The sequence below is a fragment of the Pagrus major genome, chromosome 21, assembly GCF_040436345.1.
Source record: "Pagrus major chromosome 21, Pma_NU_1.0".
In the NCBI taxonomy this organism is placed as follows: domain Eukaryota; kingdom Metazoa; phylum Chordata; class Actinopteri; order Spariformes; family Sparidae; genus Pagrus; species Pagrus major.
Window position 1 is genome coordinate 2,648,508 of NC_133235.1, and position 21,245 is coordinate 2,669,752.

A 21,245-nucleotide genomic window follows, 5' to 3' on the forward strand; every position below is an offset into this window, starting at 1 on the left:
CTCAGTTCAGTTTTGTTGTGTTTGAAAACAGTATCTTGACAGTTTCTTTGATAACTGTTAACATGTAGATGTTATTAAACGGCGCCTGCTTTTCTACCTTTAAAGTGACTCTATTGATCGGGATTTTAAACTTTTAATATGTGTTATATAGTTTATTACGCAACAGCGGAAGTGAGTTGGGGATATCTATCTGTTACATACGCGATCTTTGGCCTTCAGTCTGTCGTCACGTGAGAAAGTGTAGCCCGCGAGGCGCCCACTATTGGCCGAGAGGAGCAATACGAGATGCTATTGGGCTGTTTCTGCCGACATCGTCATCGCCGGTCTGCGCTGTTGTTTACGTCTGTTCGTGTGTCCGTGGCCAGATGTTCGTCTGTAGCTCGTTAGCTAACTGTTAAAGATGGAGCCGGTCGGTACGGAGCAGGATACCATTCAAGAGAGGCCTGTGTGAACATGAGGTCAGGTCTGAATGGGAGTGTTTTAACAGACAGACAGCTGAGATGAAACATGTCCGTCTCCTTCAGTCAGAGTCAGTGTGATGTCAGCCTGCCTGGTTCTGTTTCGGTTTCTCCTCTGATGCTCCTCCTGGTGGTGACACGGCTCTACACTGTCACCTGACTGCCACAGGAAACTGACTCCGAAATGGAAGGAAAGATTTGGGAACAACCAGCCTGCTGAACGGACTGACACGATAATATGAAGTATATGTAAAGACAGTACCATGTGGAAAACGGAACCGAAAACAGGTCTCTCGTCATTCAACCGGCTCGACTTCTGCAAAAGTCAAAAATAACAACTTCAGCGAAATCAGTCCGAATAAGTTGTCCCTGTTAATGTAGCTGATGAAGTGTTGAGATCTTTATTTAAACGGGTTTTGTCTGCATCGAGCCATAATGTCGGACACACAGAGCTCTCTGCCCGCCCTCAGGAGGCTCAGCTATGCGGTGGGACACTTTCTCAACGACCTGTGCGCCTCCATGTGGTTCACTTACCTGCTGGTCTTCTACCATTCAGTCCTGGGCTTCCAGAACACTTATGCAGGTTAGTCATCCGTCTGTCTGTCTGTCTGTCTGTCTGTCTGTTTGTCTGTTAGTGATGCGACCATACCAGAAACCCACAGTACGATAACGTCACGACATAAAAAACAACAACAACAAGAGATGACCTGAACAATGTCCTTTCATAATAAATGTGATGTGTACAGCATTTATTATTAGTTTTTACTTGAGACCCTTCTGCTTTCCTTCTATCATAAAATAAAATTGGCGGCCACGCATGTGTAAACAGTAGCCATTGGATACTACAATTATAAAACTATACAGCAGCCAGCAGCAGTCCCTCCCTCCTTCTGGTTGTCCAGCGGATGACGAGCCACGAAAATCTCAGAATCTCAGATCATCACTGACACGTTATTATTTCCTAACTGTATGTAAGGTGGTTATCTGGTATTAATGGGTGATGTTGTGTTTTTCTCACGGTTGTTTAAAACGAGCTGACCACGACTGGCTGCCACAGCTGCAGTGTCTCTGGGCTCGTGAGGTGAAGCAGACAGGAAAGGTGGCGGAGCAGCCCACCCTGTGGACAGCCTGCCTGCTTGCTCCAACTAATGAGCGCAGAGACACTAAAAGTAGCTCCAGAGAATAAGTGTTACTACACCTGAAACATCTCCGAAAACAGAGAATAATGTTGTGTGAGTGATAACAGTCTGAGTCAAGTATTGAGAACAAAACCAACGAAGCCAACCAATCAGAGGCAGAGTAGGGCGGTTCTTATGAGAACGAGCCTGTCTTCTTGAGCAGTATGACCTCGCCCTCTGCTGTTCAAGCAGAACAAAACAGTGACAAGGAGAGAGAGTAGAATACATTCATACTGATGTCTCTTGTTAGATCCATGAATGTTAGCAGCAAAATAACCACATGATAGGTTGGCAGATATCGTCACAGTCCCACTACGGTAATCTATCTGTATGCATATTTCTTCTCCATCTGTCGTCGCTGTATGTAACTGAATGTCTACCTGTGGTGCAGGTGTGTTGCTGCTGGTTGGGCAGGTAGCTGATGGTATTTGTACGCCTCTCATTGGATATGAGTCTGACCGAACTCCTGGCTGTGGCAACTATGGCAAGAGGAAAACATGGCATTTAGTAGGTAAGTAAAACAGAGCGACAGGTAGACAGACAGGTAGACAGACAGATAGATAGTGTTAGAGCTTCCTGTCACATGGTACATGTCAAACCAACAGCCAGGCAGGCAGACAGCATGTTTCTGTGGTATTCATGTATTCTCTGCTTTTGTTTTTATTTAATAATACAACGAAGACTCTAACCTATGTATACACATATTAATGCTGACACATGCTCATATTCATATAACTTTGAAAAGTATTAGTGGTCTGTGAATGAAGTGAGTGGTGAGAGGCTCGGGATCTTGGATCTGTCAGCTGTCATGTCCCTGTTCCCATAAAGGGGATTCATGTAACTACTCTCATGAAGGTGCTGTTTGGACTTTGCTCCCATACTGAACACTTGGCTCCCATACTGAACACTATGCTCCCATACTGAACACTAGGCTCCCATACTGAACACTATGCTCCCATGCTGAACACTAAGCTCCCATACTGAACACTATGCTCCCATAGTGAACACTATGCTCCCATACTGAACACTATGCTCCCATGCTGAACACTAAGCTCCCATACTGAACACTAAGCTCCCATACTGAACATTATGCTCCCATACTGAACACTTGGCTCCCATACTGAGCACTTGGCTCCCATACTGAACACTTGGCTCCCATACTGAGCACTTGGCTCCCATACTGAACACTTGGCTCCCATACTGAACATTATGCTCCCATACTGAACACTATGCTCCCATACTGAGCACTTGGCTCCCATACTGAACACTAAGCTCCCATACTGAACACTTGGCTCCCATACTGAACACTAAGCTCCCATACTGACACAAAGCTCCCATACTGAACACTATGCTCCCATACTGAACACTAAGCTCCCATACTGAACATTATGCTGCCATACTGAACACTTGGCTCCCATACTGAGCACTTGGCTCCCATACTGAACACTTGGCTCCCATACTGAACACTTGGCTCCCATACTGAGCACTTGGCTCCCATACTGAACACTTGGCTCCCATACTGAACATTATGCTCCCATACTGAACACTATGCTCCCATACTGAGCACTTGGCTCCCATACTGAACACTAAGCTCCCATACTGAACACTTGGCTCCCATACTGAACACTAAGCTCCCATACTGAACACAAAGCTCCCATACTGAACACTATGCTCCCATACTGAACACTTGGCTCCCATACTGAACACTTGGCTCCCATACTGAACACTAAGCTCCCATACTGAACACTAAGCTCCCATACTGAACACAAGCTCCCATACTGAGCACTTGGCTCCCATACTGAACACTATGCTCCCATACGGAACACTATGCTCCCATACTGAACACTTGGCTCCCATACTGAACACTATGCTCCCATACGGAACACTATGCTCCCATACTGAACACTATGCTCCCATACGGAACACTATGCTCCCATACTGAACACTTGGCTCCCATACTGAACATTTGGCTCCCATACTGAACACTAAGCTCCCATACTGAACACTAAGCTCCCATACTGAACACAAAGCTCCCATACTGAACACTTGGCTCCCATACTGAACACTATGCTCCCATACGGAACACTATGCTCCCATACTGAACACTTGGCTCCCATACTGAACACTATGCTCCCATACTGAACACTTGGCTCCCATACTGAACACTATGCTCCCATACTGAACACTAAGCTCCCATACTGAACATTATGCTGCCATACTGAACACTTGGCTCCCATACTGAGCACTTGGCTCCCATACTGAACACTTGGCTCCCATACTGAACACTTGGCTCCCATACTGAGCACTTGGCTCCCATACTGAACACTTGGCTCCCATACTGAACATTATGCTCCCATACTGAACACTATGCTCCCATACTGAGCACTTGGCTCCCATACTGAACACTAAGCTCCCATACTGAACACTTGGCTCCCATACTGAACACTAAGCTCCCATACTGAACACAAAGCTCCCATACTGAACACTATGCTCCCATACTGAACACTTGGCTCCCATACTGAACACTTGGCTCCCATACTGAACACTAAGCTCCCATACTGAACACTAAGCTCCCATACTGAACACAAGCTCCCATACTGAGCACTTGGCTCCCATACTGAACACTATGCTCCCATACGGAACACTATGCTCCCATACTGAACACTTGGCTCCCATACTGAACACTATGCTCCCATACGGAACACTATGCTCCCATACTGAACACTATGCTCCCATACGGAACACTATGCTCCCATACTGAACACTTGGCTCCCATACTGAACATTTGGCTCCCATACTGAACACTAAGCTCCCATACTGAACACTTAGCTCCCATACTGAACACTAAGCTCCCATACTGAACACAAAGCTCCCATACTGAACACTTGGCTCCCATACTGAACACTATGCTCCCATACGGAACACTATGCTCCCATACTGAACACTTGGCTCCCATACTGAACACTATGCTCCCATACTGAACACTTGGCTCCCATACTGAACACTATGCTCCCATACTGAACACAAAGCTCCCATACTGAACACAAAGCTCCCATACTGAACACTAAGCTCCCATACGGAACACTATGCTCCCATACTGAACACTAAGCTCCCATACTGAACACTATGCTCCCATACTGAACACTAAGCTCCCATATTGAACACTTGGCTCCCATACTGAACACTAAGCTCCAATATTGAACACTTGGCTCCCGTACTGAACACTAAGCTCCCATACTGAACAGTATGCTCCCATACTGAACAGTAGGCTCCCATAGTGAACACTTGGCTCCCAAACTGAACACTAAGCTCCCATACTGAACACTAAGCTCCCATACTGAACACTTGGCTCCCATACTGAACACTATGCTCCCATACTGAACACTTGGCTCCCATACTGAACACTATGCTCCCATACGGAACACTATGCTCCCATACTGAACACTTGGCTCCCATACTGAACACTATGCTCCCATACGGAACACTATGCTCCCATACTGAACACTATGCTCCCATACGGAACACTATGCTCCCATACTGAACACTTGGCTCCCATACTGAACACTTGGCTCCCATACTGAACACTAAGCTCCCATACTGAACACTAAGCTCCCATACTGAACACTTGGCTCCCATACTGAACACTATGCTCCCATACGGAACACTATGCTCCCATACTGAACACTTGGCTCCCATACTGAACACTATGCTCCCATACTGAACACTTGGCTCCCATACTGAACACTATGCTCCCATACTGAACACAAAGCTCCCATACTGAACACAAAGCTCCCATACTGAACACTAAGCTCCCATACGGAACACTATGCTCCCATACTGAACACTAAGCTCCCATACTGAACACTATGCTCCCATACTGAACACTAAGCTCCCATATTGAACACTTGGCTCCCATACTGAACACTAAGCTCCCATACTGAACAGTATGCTCCCATACTGAACAGTAGGCTCCCATAGTGAACACTTGGCTCCCAAACTGAACACTAAGCTCCCATACTGAACACTAAGCTCCCATACTGAACACTTGGCTCCCATACTGAACACTATGCTCCCATACTGAACACTTGGCTCCCATACTGAACACTATGCTCCCATACGGAACACTATGCTCCCATACTGAACACTTGGCTCCCATACTGAACACTATGCTCCCATACGGAACACTATGCTCCCATACTGAACACTATGCTCCCATACGGAACACTATGCTCCCATACTGAACACTTGGCTCCCATACTGAACACTTGGCTCCCATACTGAACACTAAGCTCCCATACTGAACACTAAGCTCCCATACTGAACACTTGGCTCCCATACTGAACACTATGCTCCCATACGGAACACTATGCTCCCATACTGAACACTTGGCTCCCATACTGAACACTATGCTCCCATACTGAACACTTGGCTCCCATACTGAACACTATGCTCCCATACTGAACACAAAGCTCCCATACTGAACACAAAGCTCCCATACTGAACACTAAGCTCCCATACGGAACACTATGCTCCCATACTGAACACTAAGCTCCCATACTGAACACTATGCTCCCATACTGAACACTAAGCTCCCATATTGAACACTTGGCTCCCATACTGAACACTAAGCTCCCATACTGAACAGTATGCTCCCATACTGAACAGTAGGCTCCCATAGTGAACACTTGGCTCCCAAACTGAACACTAAGCTCCCATACTGAACACTATGCTCCCATACTGAACACTTGGCTCCCATACTGAACACTTGGCTCCCATACTGAACACTAAGCTCCCATACTCCTGCATAAACAGCAGAACATACCTCAAAGCTTTGACACTACTACTGAACACCAGAGAAGGTCCTGTCTTCCCCCAAATGAACCAAACTGAATACCCTGAAAGTCATTGTGCGTGTGTCTCTTCTCCAGGTACAGTGAGCGTGCTGCTGTCCTTTGCCTTCATCTTCAACCAGTGTCTGGGCTGCAGTACTGACACCCCTCAGTGGGCCAGTTTGACCTACTTTGTCCCGTTCATCATCGTCTTTCAGTTCGGCTGGGCAGCCACTCAGATCTCACACCTGTCTCTCATCCCAGAGCTGGTCACCTGTGAGCATGCTAAAGTTGAACTCACTGCGTACCGGTACGTTTTACAAACACACACACACACACACACACACACACACACACACACACACACACACACACACACCATACGTCAAGGTTTTCATCAGATCATGAATACGCAGTTTCTGTGTGTATGTGTGCGTGTAGGTATGCGTTCACAGTGATAGCCAACATCACAGTGTATGCAGTGGCTTACCTGCTGTTCCATGTCCAGGCCGGGGGGGATGACGACCCGCTCAGTGATGCACTCGGACCAGCAGATGTCCAAATCTTCAGGGTGAGGAGCCGTTCTAATCACATGACACTAGGTAACATACCAGAACAGGCCCTAATTTCCTACCAGTGCAAAGCCTCTTTGTTCTGTTTGTGTCTATAGAGTGGTGTAATGATGACTTATTTTTGTAACTACCCCTGAAGTTAGCATCGCTCTGGTTCCCTCTGTGGCATTATTGAATTGGATTTTGGATTATCACAGAAAATAATGTGTGTGTCAAACACAAGTTTATGATAATCTGTGAATTAAGATAATCTTCACAGATGAACTCCACTTTGTGATGTTTGAAGCGTAAATTAAATGTGTAGCAGTAAAAAGCTAATGTTAGGCTATAAACAGACGACATCACGGTCACATGACTTAAACGTCAGCACCACTAAGAGTCTTACTACACAATTACTATACAGGTTTTCTATAAACTGATCAATGTACAAGTTGTAAAGTCAGAGTTAGAATAGTGTGTAACTAAAGTTGGCCTGTAAGGACGGACTAGTGAGTAGATGAGTCTCCGTGTTCGCTGTGATGACGTTTAATGTCCCCGACAACCTCTGTAGTCTCATGTAGACACTTGTTAGCAACCGCTAACCGTTTTTAACACACAGAAGAGCTTTATAATTAAACTGAGACATTTAATGATGGATTTTATGTTGGAGAACAAAACGTGTAAATATGTTTAGCCTGTGGTAACCACACACCTTATTTCACACATTAAACTGAAAACACATTCAACAGACTCACTGACTTTGAGACGAGGGAACAGGAAGTGCTAACATGCTAACTGATTTCAGGCTTTAGGACTACAGACTACACCACTCTGTTATTTAGTAGTGTTATCACGATACTGGAATTTCTAACTTCGATACAATACTTATACTCTACTGATATTCGATACCACAGGGCATACAATGTTAGATTTTTATTAAAAGATAAATGTAACGAGGCTTGTGTACTGTAGGTTAAGCACAACAGCATCTACATGAATTTACTTAAGTTAATTTAGGAAGCGAGCCTGTGTGGACACGGAGAGAAGACAGATTGAGAAATCACAGCTGGTTCTGGTGTATCAATACTGTGGAAAATGAGTATTGAAGCAGTTTCAAATATTCAGAATTATATATATCAAAAAAATCTCTAATTTTGACGACACTGCTTTGTATTTCAATGGCTCTAAAACAAGCTGCTTGTCCTGAGGTGGGAGGAGAGGTGCAGCTGTGTGACTTTAGTTCTCATAATAGAATGAAGTTGAGCTCTCATTTCTGACTCCTGAGTCTACTTCTTGTTGCAAAAAATGAGTATTTCTGTAACTAAAATAAAGAGTAATTAAATTCTGTGCTGAAGACACAAGGAGTCTCCTAGACATCATCACTTTACTTGGACGGTCACTCCACGAGTCCTACAGGAATATCCTGTCAGTGGAGTCCAGACACCGTGGTGCTGGTGAAGGGCTGAAGAGCGATAAATGAACATGTGGATGAATATGACGTGGAGCAGGAGTGAGCTGAGACGACTCACGGACACTGGTTCAGATGAAAGTGAAGGTGAATGAGTCGCATTGATCTCACACTGAACTGACTGCAGCAGAGACAGGAACTGAAGATTCAAGATTCAAGATGAATTGATTGAAGATTGTATAATGTCAATTCTGTTACATACATACAAACAAAAACTGTACAGACGAATGAATAAATTAACAGGAGAGAAGCTGCTCTGTAGTCTGGTCGTACGGCAGACTTCTTGATCACAGAGGTCCTGGTGAAATCTGATTGGTTCTGATTGAAGTTATGGAGTGAACGCCCTCAGTAAGCTGAATGAAAAGGAAGAAGGAAAAAGAAAAGTTAGAGGGGAAAACCTGTGAATAAATACAGTAAGAATGCAGACAGTCTTCCTGATTGAACACTGGCCAAGCTTCACAGTCACACCCATGTGCACTTGTTTCACTTTTGTCTCTGTAATTTAGTTGAACAACATGGATGCTTGAAATGGCCTTGAATGCACCGCTCATTGGATTTAGACTGAAGAGGCATTACCTTCACACTCAGAACTAAGTTGTACCTTATTGGTCGACTTGGAAATTTGTTTTACAATCAAGACTAAATGTGTCTGTTTCCTATCACCGGGGACAAAGAGCTCACAGACTTCCTCAAAACCACAGACCACACCCTCCTGTTGTGTGTTGATTCCTGGCCCTTACAATTGTGTCTACATTTATTTAGCTAGTACACATTTAATGAAAGAGAGAATGTACCTGTACATGTGATTAGAGCAGAGTTGGTGTTGGAATAGATTCATGTTTCAACCACTCTCAGCATATGACAAAGAACTGTGAACTTCTTATGAAACTGAATTTAATACTGAGGCCTCTATATGACCTACATAAGCAAACAAGACCACCAGTGAGAAGACTGGGTATCTCTACATAGTTATTATAGTTATTCTTAATGTCTGGCACTGGGTTGGATTCTGACTCATCCAACCTTATTCATTCAGGAGCCTCACAGTCTGAAGGAAGAGGGTTCAACCAAAACATAAAAATTCAGTCATGTTTCACTCAAGACGCTATGAACACAATTTTTTAAGCTGAAGTCTTCACTGTAGCTGCTGAGTGTTAGCATGCAGCCCAACCTGGACTGTGTAAATAACATCTCCTCAGATCAGGTAGTGATCTCTTCTCTCCTGCAGACTGTGATCACAGCAGACGAGCTGTATGGAGACATCTGATGTTTTAAATCAAGTCTCCAGCTGCTTCAGTTGTTTAGCAGAATGCTGCAACTCTGTTTTACTGTGAAGCTCCAGAAATGTTTTGTGGACTATGAGACCTAACCTGACTTTATATCATCATGGAGGGAGGAGATGATGACTGGATTTTACTTTTTGGTGAACTTTTGTACTCTTCTGCTTGTCCCACTTTTGTCGCCACAAGTTCCTTGTGGCTGCTTTAAAGCAAAACTCCAGACTCCTCCTCCTCTGGATAGTCAAAGTAATATTTAGGATTGTTCAGGATTATGATGCAACTGTTTCTCACAATATTTGCAATGGAGGCATTATTGTGCATGTAACGTACCCAAATATGACGTAACTATAACCTGAACCCTTTTAATCATGTTACTGAAGCATGACAACACAGATAACAGATATTCAAATCCAGAGCGTTATCTACCCAACTGTAATTTAAACCCACCTCACATTCACACAGTTCGGGGGAAGTGGAGGAACAGAAAAACAGGCTGCCATCTTGCAGTTTATTTTTTTTTGTAATTAAAATTTTTATTGGAATTTTCAAGTTATAAGACAAAATACAACACACAAAACAAAACAAAAACAAAAAGAGATCGATAGTACATGTCATCCACAAACCCCCCAAACCCCCTCCGATCATGGCACGGACATCACAAGACATGGCATATGAAAATCAAATGACAAAACACCCAAATAAAAATAAAAATACAGACATGCTGGCCACATGTAAGCCAGAATCTAGTTCACAGTTTCATGGCATGAAAAATAAAATAGTCTGTCACTGAGCGATCTTAGTCCTTGCTGAGTTCAAACCACGGTCTTCCTCAGTTTTTATGTGTGTCCAAAAGCAGTCCCAGGAGGTGGTCCCATCCTCCAGTTTACCTATTAATCTGTTGATCATGGACTCATAAGATGCAGTCTCAACCATTGCGTCCACCCACTCTTTCATATTTGGACGTTTAACTGTTTTCCAATGTCTCAAAATGATTCTCGATGCAGTGATCAAACCGACCATAATAACAGAAAAGGTCCTTTTGAAATGTTAGGTATTCGGGATTTGTCCCCTACTAAACATAATTCAGGGTTCAGAGGTATCGCTGAAACGAGCCAGCTGAACACATCATCTTTTTACAAGTCTCCTATAGTGTGTATGCCACATGAATGCCACTGATTACAACAGACCGGTGTTTTTCCAATACAGATGGCAGGATTGTTCCACAAGGATGCATACTTTGGTACATAATGTGATAACTTATTTACTTTATGTACTTTGGACCATACTTCCCCAGAGTGAACAAGAATTAGTTTTGTTGTGTTGACTCACTGAGACAGTCTCTCAGTCGGATTAAATGGTGAACACAATTTGTTCTCAATATCCATCCAGTCTACTGTGTCCCCTGTCTCTTCCCAATATTTGGCTAATTTTGGACATTTCAAATGCCTAAATAGTACAATCTTGGATCTGGTAACCCCATTCCCCCTTTCTCCTTAGGGGCACATAATCTACTCAATTTAATTCTTGCTTTTTTCCCTTCCCAAAGAAAATGTTTGATTATATTGTCATACCTCTTAAAAATGTCAGGCGGAATAGCACTTGGCAGCGTCATAACCAAATAGTTAAATTGAGGGGCAACACTCATTTTCATAACATTTACCTTTCCCCACAGAGTAAGCCTGATTTATTTCCCATTTCTCTACATTAGCTTTAATTTTTCCTAAAACTGGGTTAAAATTCAGTAGGGGCAGTTCATCCAGATCTTGGCTGAGTCTAATTCCTAAATACTTCAAACCTTTAAGGACCCATTTAAATATAATTTTTTCCACCATGTGTGAAAAGCATGATTTGGATAGAGGCATAGCCTCAGACTTATTCCAATGAATTGTGTAGCCTGAAAATTTAGAATACAATTGAATGGTGTCCATCAAATGTGGTAATGAGGTAAGTGGTTCACTCACCACAGCCAAAATATCATCTGCATAAAGCAATAGTTTGTGTTCCTGTCCTCCAACCTCAACTCCCTTAATGTTATTATTCATCCTAATACTGACCGCTAACGATTCCAAGAAAATTATAAACAGTAAGGGACTTGGAGAACAGCCCTGACGGGTCCCTCTGGAGAGGCCAAAAAATGGTGATATTATCCCATTAGTTATCACTGCAGCTTTTGGCTCCTTATATAATATCTTAACCCACCTGGAGAAGCATGGACCAAACCCGAGATGCGTCAGGGTGGGGAAGAATCCCCACTCCACCCTGTCAAAGGCCTTTTCGGCATCTAAGGAAATTGCAGCTATCGGCGCATCTTTTGACTGGCTCAAACACATTAAATGTAACAATTTTCTCATACTATCTGTAGAGGATCTATTTTTCATAAAACCCGCCTGGTTAGGATGTATAATGTTGGGCAGGACTTGTTGTAAGCGTAGGGCCAGCACCTTTTGTTAAAATTTTACAATCCAGATCGAGCAAGCTGATAGGTCTAAAATTAGATGGATCTGTAATATCCCTATCCTTCTTAGGATTCGCAGGGTATTTCGCAGGGAATCCATTATAACCCGGTGATTTCCCGGTTTTCATTAATGAGACTGCCTTCCTTATTTCACACTCAGTTATCGGAGACTCTAGTTTCTCTGCATTGTCAAAGAGTAATTTAGACATGTCAATGTTAGAGAAGAACATTTCTCGCTCCTTTTGATCGATACTGCTAAACGCTGTCGATGTATACAGTTTCTCATAGAATTGTTGAAATACCTTAATTATATCTTTGAGGTAACTAGGGTATCCCCCTGTTTAATGGCTGGGATGGTATTCGAAAAGTCCCTCTGTTTTACTTGTCTAACTAATATTTTCCCAGTTTTCTCCCCACCCTCATAAAAGTTAGTTTTTAATCTAAACAGAGCATATGCTACTTTTTTATTATAAATTTTGTGCAGCTGGAATTTCAGCTTACAAAGTTCCTGATATTGTGACTCTGAATAATGCTCAGATAATTGATTTTCCTTTAATTTAATTTCCTTCTCCAAATCTTTGATTTTGTTAAGGCTGTCTCTTTTCTTTTGAGAAGCATATGCTATCAACTTTCCCTTTATATAGGCTTTAGACACTTCCCAAACTGTTTTAATTTCTTTTGTGCCTTCCAATATTAATTTCGAAAAACGATTTTAAATCCTCACCCAACGATGTCTTGAAATGTTTGTCCTGTAGTAATGAGGTGTTCATTCTCCATCTAGGCCTCCCACCTGTTTCCAACTCCACCTTTAATCATAACTCCACTGCTGCATGATCAGATATGGCAATAGATCTTATGTCACAACTAACTACACTTTTTATCAGGGAATTTGCAATTAAGAACAAGTCAATTCTGGAATGAGATTTGTGATAGTGAGAAAAAAAGGTATATTCCAATGGGGGTTAGTAAGCCTCCATATATCTGTTAGTCCCATATCTTCATTTAGCATATGAATTGCCTCTCTATCGTTGGTCCTCAATGGACCCTTAGACCTGCTTTTATCCAGGATGGGCTCCATCACTTCATTAAAATCTCCTGCTAATATTATATGCCCATCCATGTCTCCCAAGACCTTATTTATACCATGGAAAAAATGTGGATCCCCTTTGTTGGGCGCATAGATGTTACATAATATAACCTTCACTCCCTCTATTAATGCTTGTACACATACTATTCGCCCTTCTGCATCTTTAACCTCTTTCAATAACACAAACTGTATATTCCTTTTAACCAGAATCATTACACCATTACGTGCACTCGACAGTGAACTGTGAAAAATATGTCCTGTCCATCCTGTTTTAAATCTGACCTCCTCTCCCTCATTTAGGTGAGGTTCCTGTATGAAAATTATATCTGCCTGATTGGTTTTCAAATATGCCAATTTCTTACGCCATTTAACTGGGTTTCCACTCCCATTAATATTCCAGGACACATATTTAATACACTTCCCTGTCATATTTACCTGCATGTATCATTGTATCCATGTTATACTATTAACAATAAAATATATCTGCCTATGATGTCTGCCCCTTCCTGAGTTATGATTTGCTAATGCCATGCGCCCCATCAAAACATAAACATAAACATAAACACAAATACAAAGTGTGGAAAAAGAACATTTCCAACATACTGAACACATGAGGAAAAAACAAATTATACCAAACCAAAAACCAGCCCGCAAGCTGCCTGACAGTCCCTCTTCTGCTGCCATATCAAACCTAAACTTAAAGTAAAACCTTATCTGGTCTATGGGTTACCGCTGCTCTCCTCCCTCGACGGTAGCTCCTTCAGGCCCATCTCCCCCGACAGTCCGCACAACATTCCCGTGGCTCATTCAGGTCCAGATAAGTGTCCGTTTATCTTTTATCTCACATTCAATCCGCACCATCCTCATGATCGTTGTCGCTGATGAGTTTGTCTGCATCCTTCGCTTTGGCAAAACTCTCATTTTTCCCTTTCCACTTCCCTTTCCACTTCAACCTCAGTGTGGCCGGATAGGCCAATGTATACTTCACGTTGAACTCCCAGAGCTTGCACTTCACCACGGTGAAAGCCTCCCTCCTCTCTGCCAGCTCCTTGGTCATGTCAGGGAACACAGAAAGTCGACATCCTTCCCACTCAACCCCACGCTTTTCTTTCGCCGCGGTAATCACCTTGTCCCTCACTGACTGTCTCAGGAAACGTATAAGCACTGGTCTTGGAGGCCGGTCTGGGTCCAGCATTGGTGCGGGCGCCCGGTGCACTCTTTCAATCTCAAACTCAGGATCAACACGGACTCCGAGCCCCTCGGTCAAAATCTTCTGAACACAGTTTAACAGTGTCCCATTGGTGCCAAAAGTCTCTTTCAGGCCAATGATTCTCACGTTGTTTCGTTTGCTATGGTTTTCGAGGGTTTGAATGCGTTCCTACATTACTTCCATCTGTTTACCTCTCCTGCCTTCAGCCGCATCTAGCCGCTCCGAGGTCTCGTCCAGACGGACGAGTTGGAACGTGTTTCGGCCTCCCCGAGTCTCTCATGTTTTCAGCTCAGTCGTTGTCTCCTTGACAGTAGAACTGTCTGTTGCTACAGACTGTAGTGTGGCATTCCTTTGAATAATTTCTGCGAACAGACTTTCGAGACGGGGTGGCGGGTCGCCATTGTCATTAGCGTCATGTGGAGGAGTGCTCCGGGTGGACACGTGGCCCGTGCTCTTGAAATAGTTTGGCGCTGACATCTGTAATTCAGTCATTTACTCCCCCAAAAGGACTTAGGCTCTTTACTCAATCAAACGGCTTCAAAACTTAAAGGACTGTGAGCCACTAACTAATAATAATTTACAAATTTACATGTCAGAAGGTGGAGGGCCTCTAACCAGCCGCCATCTTGTTCGCCGCACCCATGTGACTCCCATCTTGCAGTTTATTAACCCTGACCTGTTGTGTCTGATCACAGAATCTGGCGTTGATTGTGCTCGGCATTGGTGCTATCTTCTGCGTCTTCTTCCACCTGGGAACCACAGAGTCCAGGCCTGAAGGAGGAGAGGAGGAGCAGGAGGGGGAGCGGAGGCCCCTGCTGCCTCGCCCAAGGACGGTCTCATCTCTGTTGCAGTGGAAATGTTGGCTGCAGCAGCCGTCTTTTTACCAGGTAGGAGGACGGCAACACGTCAAACACCAGATCTGACTCTGACCTCACCTGAAGCTACTGGCTGACAGGTGTGTGTGTTACTGTTGATCTCTGCAGGTGGCCTTACTCTACATGTCCACCAGGTTGATAGTCAATCTGTCTCAAACCTACATCTCAATGTATCTCATCAACACTCTGGGTCTGCCCAAGGTAACTGTTCTGTTTCATATTTATATCAGTTCTCAGTCATATTCTGTCAGCAGTGTTTCTTCATTCAGTGTCGTTCTCCCTCCAACAGAAGTTCATCGCAACAATCCCATTAGTGATGTACCTGAGTGGCTTCCTGTCCTCCTTCATCATGAAGCCTCTCACTAAACTTATTGGAAAATGTGTAAGTAAAACCTCACAGCTCATAGGGACTGACATAATACCATCACTGCAAAAAATAAATAAAAGTTATAAAGATAAATATTTTAGGTCATCAGTATGACAAAAAAACAGGGACACTCAGTCAAACATGATTCTACCTCTTTTCACTCTGTTGGCAATAAAGGTAAGGTAGGTATATGTTAAGAAAGAAAAGACATTTTGAAAATGAACGTGTTTATTGGCTTCAAATATGAATAAAGATGAGGTCCAGGCCTGTGAGTGTTTTGGAGAACAGCCTGCCTGATAATGTGGGTTTATTAGTAAATGTGATGTGATTCCTTCTCTGAGGGGCTTTTCTATCAAAACATTTACATACTGACATACAGACACACATACTGAGGATCACAGAGCAGAAGGAGGTTTGATGTCATGTTAACAACACTGCCAGCTCAGCTTGTGTTGTAATATGAAGTTCCACAAAGAGAAACATGAAAATGTTTCCACATCTAACCTGCTACCGCTTGAATCTGTCCACTTCAAACGAGGCTTAATGTTCACACAATTTCTCTTGACTGTCCCTTCATACTAAATACTCCAACACTGTTCCAGCAATAGACAGCAGCCACGTTAGCCACGAAATGTGCTAACACCAACAGTTCAACAGGTTAACCTGCAGATTTAACTGTAAAGAACCATAAAAATGACAAAACTTAAAGGTTCCAGGTTTGAACTTTGTAACGATCCATCTTTAAGCTTGAGTTTACAGCTTGTCCTGCTTTTTATGTTCTGTGTGTTACAGAGATGTCTACTGAAGTTAGCATGCTAAGCAGCTAGCCCCGGCCTGTCCTGTCCCCTATTACCACATTGTAGCTTAAGAGGTGATGGTCTGACAGCTCCTGTAGTTTCAGCTGGCAGATATATGGCATAAGCGCTTAGTTTTTAGTGTAATACATTAATAAAATAAACTCACAAAACGCCAAGACGAAAATATTCTTACATCTATTTTCCGTACTAAACAGAAAAATGCAGCTGCACACTGTGTGAATTCAAGTGTCTCTCTTTTACCGAACCAAGACAACTGTAATCCTCTCGTTAACTCATCATAACAGCCCTCATGGAAACTGAGCATAAACAGAGATAACTTCAGATTTTACAATCTGTCTTTGTTTGGTGTGAACCAGCAGCTCACCTGTCATACACTGTGTCTCTCCTCTGATTGGTCCAGCTCACCTACTTTGTGGGCCTGCTGCTGATCATGGCCTTCTCCTATTGGGTGCTGCTGGATGAAATGATGGGTCAGCGGGTGTACGGGGCCGCTGTGCTGCTGGGGGCGGGGTCCGCCACAATCCTGGTCATATCACTCTCCATGACCGCCGAGCTCATCGCTGACCAGACAGTAAGACGGCCACTGTGTGTGTGTGTGTGTGTGTGTGATGGTGTTCTTCTATATCACATTTCTTCTTCTTCATCTGTGTCTCTGCAGCAAAGTGGAGCGTTTGTGTACGGAGCCATGAGCTTCACTGATAAGCTGGCTAACGGAGTGGCTGTGATGATCATTCAGGCTCTGCATCCCTGCCAGTGAGTACAAACACACACACACACACACTTACTACTCAGTCTATTGATATACACACAGTGTGTATGCATGTTTACCTAACTTAAAGGGACATTCCACTGATTTTACTTGTCCAGAACATTGGACTGGTCCAGAGGGGTGTACTTATGAAGTGAGATTAGTGGGTCAGCAAGGTTTGTTGAGTCTAAAATCAGAGCTTTCCGTGTCAAGAACGTGGCTCTGTTAACCTGGCTACATCACCATGGTAACTTATGCTGCAGACCTATCCCACCAGGGGGAAACATGTAATCAATTATCTAAATGCTTAATACTCTCAAATCAACTAATTGATTAATCGACTAATCGTTGTGGCTCTAGCTTTATCTAAGTGCTATACAGAGGCGAGTGGACTTTGTTGGAGATGTTTCACCTCCCGTCCATGAGGCCTCTTCACTTCTGACTGACTCAGGTCTCTTGGACTAGATTATAGTGTAACTAATGGTGCTGGAGGGCAAGTCACAGGATCACTAAAGTTATCAGAATCCTTCCTCACATGAACCAAATATCAATATCATCATTCAGTAGTTGTTGAGATATTTCAGTGTGGACCAGCTGATGCCACTCAAACAACAAAAACACATTCAATACATACAATAAAATCAGTGGTATGATGTCTTCTGTGTGGCTGATGATGTGTCTAACGAAAAATGTAGGATCCAGCATTTTGAGAACTTGACTCGTAGCATGGACTAAATGTCAGAGCTGGATTTGTTGTTGTCTCACACTGTGTTGAACAAGGTCTGCAGTGAGAGGATCAGAAATCTGAGTGGAGCACAGCAGCACTCAGCAGCTCAGTGGTCAGTACTGTGTACATGTTGTGTTGTCTCTCTGTCTCTCTCTCAGCACGGTGCTGTGCTGTCCGGCCTGTGTGTGGTTCTATCATTACATCATGGTCATAGTAACGGGAGGCGTGGCAGTCGTCGCAACATTGGCGCTCTGCTCCATCCTCATCTGGCCAATCAGGATCAGACCACGTAAGTCAGACAACTATACTAATGTAGCTTGTTGTCTCACTCATTATAGCTGCTCCTTTATGTCATTACTATGTGTGTGTGTGTGTGTGTGTGTGTGTGTGTGTGTGTGCAGGTGGTCTGCAAGTCAACCCTGAGGATGAAGCCAGGATCAACTAACAGCCCCTCCCCCACCTTCCCTACAGCCAGAACAACGAGAGGAGAGGAGGGAGTTGAGCATCTCAGCCGGACAGGAAGAGCTTTCACTTTCGCTTCTCTTTAAAAATAATTTTTAGTCTTTCAGGGAAAAGCACTGGGGATCTCCTGACTCACTGTTTAGCACTTCTGATAAAGTTCAGCAGATTCCAGGGAAACCAAAGGAACCAAAAGGGGACATTTTTAACTGACAGTTCAGACATTTATCGACCTGGATCCTGTTTTCACATCATTTTCCAAACAAATGATAAAATTAGGTTTATGTTTGTTAATGTCATAGTGAAGTGATGAGTGATTCAACATGTTCAGACAGTATAATGGGAGCAGAGAGTATAATGTCTCCTATTTACAGCTGCTTCACTCACTGAACCATTAGTCCGGCCACCTCAAAACCTTTTCATTTTGAACACTTTTTATTCTAAGTGCTGTATCGTAGACAACTGGACTTGTTTCAGTTTGTTGAAGACATTTCACCTCTCATCCAAGAGGCTTCTTCAGTTTTCTTCACTTTAATATTACAATTTACAATATTAATATCACAAACAACCACAACAACAAGAAAAAGAACAGTTAGATCATTTCATCCTTCACATAACAAGAGAAACATAAAATCCAAGCCTGAGTACTGATTATTTGCTGCCCCCTATCTAATTGGAGTATGAATTCAACAGGTGGCCATTTACTACATACTGCACAAGTGTAATGAAGCAGCTAAAGGAACGTCAGTGACAATTGTGCAGAACTTTGGAAAATGATGAGACGACAGGTCCAGGTCACAATAGTTAAACTCTCTGCGTGAGAGGAAATACTGGGAACAGACTGACATGTTAGAGACACGTCATCGCTCTAAAAGGGAAATGTGGATGTTTGGACATCAGAGCCAGACATAAAAAGGATGCTGGAGGGCAGCAGATACAGAATGAGGTGTGTTCAAAGAATGAAGCTCAGAAACAGCAAAGAAGAATCACTGACCATTTTGAATGTGGTGACAGGTCGTGTTGTGTTTTTACTCAGCAACATCTTCTTGTTCGTTCCGCTGATGTGACGACTAAATTCCAGAAATCTCTCCTGAGTATCGAAGCAGAACGCTTCATGAAAAGATAACTCCCTAACACTCCTCCATAGAACCCGTCACTGACACAGCACTACGTTTAAAAAACTGACTCGAGTCCAGACTGGACAGGAAGTAAAGGGAAGTGAACAAATGGAGGCCTTGCTGCGACGCTCTTAAACAAGTCATGTGAACTTAACTTGAATGTTCGGGGCATTCAGCTGAGCTCTTCACAGCACTCACTGTTGATCGCTGTGTCATTTGACATCACGCCCTTCAGAGGACATCACATTATTTACAACCTGTGGACATAAGGGATAACTTTTGTTAGTGCCTCATAATTGTGGGTCATTTAGATAAAGCACTCTTCTTTGGGTTTTGTAAGTCATGGAACAATAATTGAGATTTTTCTATTTGAATCATTTTTCACTTCTTTGTAATCACAGACCAAACGGAATATGATATAACAAATATTTTTATAATCAATATAAACTTGAATAGCAACATTGTATTTGATATAAAGTAACTTAAAAGGGATCAATGCTATAATGTGTGAATACTGATAGAAGGGAATCATACTGGTTATCAGAGCAGGTGCTGACGTTTCACTGGGAGCTGTGGGACAGTACAGCTCTCTCTGCTCACTTTATGTTTTTACTTCATTTTATGTTCTTGTTGCCATGGTGACTCCTATGATTCTGTGTGTGTTGGCGATGTTTTATAAAGAGACACTCATTAAACTCAGTTTCATGAGGTGCAACTACAAATGTGTCCGTGTTTGACTTCAGAGCTGTTAGTCATTTACTGAGCTGTATGGAACAGTGACACACATGATCATAATCATATTGTCACATCTTCACAGAGCCCACAGAATAAAAGACAACACCACCCAGCCACAGTCTGTTCACCCTGCTGCCATCTGACAACAGATAAAGTAGTACCTGCTGCTGTACCACCAGACTACAGAGCAGCGAGACTCCTGAACTCATCCTCAACACTCCGACGTTAATTAGCTTTTTTATGTGTAGCGTGAAGGGACTACAGCTTGCTTTGCTTTTTGTTGCACAACCCTGTGGAATGACATTTAAATGAACCATGAAAAAAAAAAAAGTTTTGAAAAATGATTTCATGCAAACATGAGTGAGAAGTCTTCAAAGGGTTCAGAAAAACAATACAAAGTTAGATTTCCATAAGAGCAGCGCCAACTAGTGTTGACACAGATGTGATTATGACAGCTCCAGAACAGCTGCTAATGGACCTTGTGGTGAGATTGTGTATGTCCAGTGCAGTTTTCAAGGTCAGGATTTCACTTTCAAAATGAAGAAAAATTGTGTTTGTTTGTCTTTCTTTGTTTCTTCTCATAAAAAACAGAAGAGGTACCACTTCAAAACTTCAGAGATAATATGTCACATCTGTTTCCAACAATGTTCAAACCAGAAAAATCCACAAGTTTACTCACAGTGAGATGTGTTTCACTTGTCACCTGTCGGTATAACATCCAGGAGACGGTCAGAGGGTGAGGGAGGAAGCTAAAATGAACGTGAACACAACTTTAACACATTATCTTGTCTGTTTGTGTCCGAGTCATGAGCTCAGCAATAACTTGCCATGATCCAACACCAGAGATGGGGACTCCTGTCTGCAACATGGACTCGAGTCACA

General features: G+C 43.1%; 1 protein-coding gene across 1 annotated transcript; it reads left to right on the top strand.

The window, feature by feature from the left end:
- The first annotated feature begins 318 nt into the window (after nt 1-318).
- LOC141016358 (major facilitator superfamily domain-containing protein 12-like) lies at nt 319-20,350 on the top strand. The gene is made up of 11 exons (XM_073490661.1): nt 319-1,041; nt 2,028-2,147; nt 6,565-6,775; nt 6,907-7,036; nt 15,212-15,403; nt 15,500-15,592; nt 15,681-15,773; nt 16,977-17,147; nt 17,235-17,329; nt 18,210-18,340; nt 18,453-20,350. Exons 1-11 carry the CDS (start codon nt 894-896, stop codon nt 18,494-18,496), a joined length of 1,428 nt encoding a protein of 475 aa, XP_073346762.1. The 5' UTR covers nt 319-893; the 3' UTR covers nt 18,497-20,350.
- The last annotated feature ends 895 nt before the right edge of the window (nt 20,351-21,245 follow it).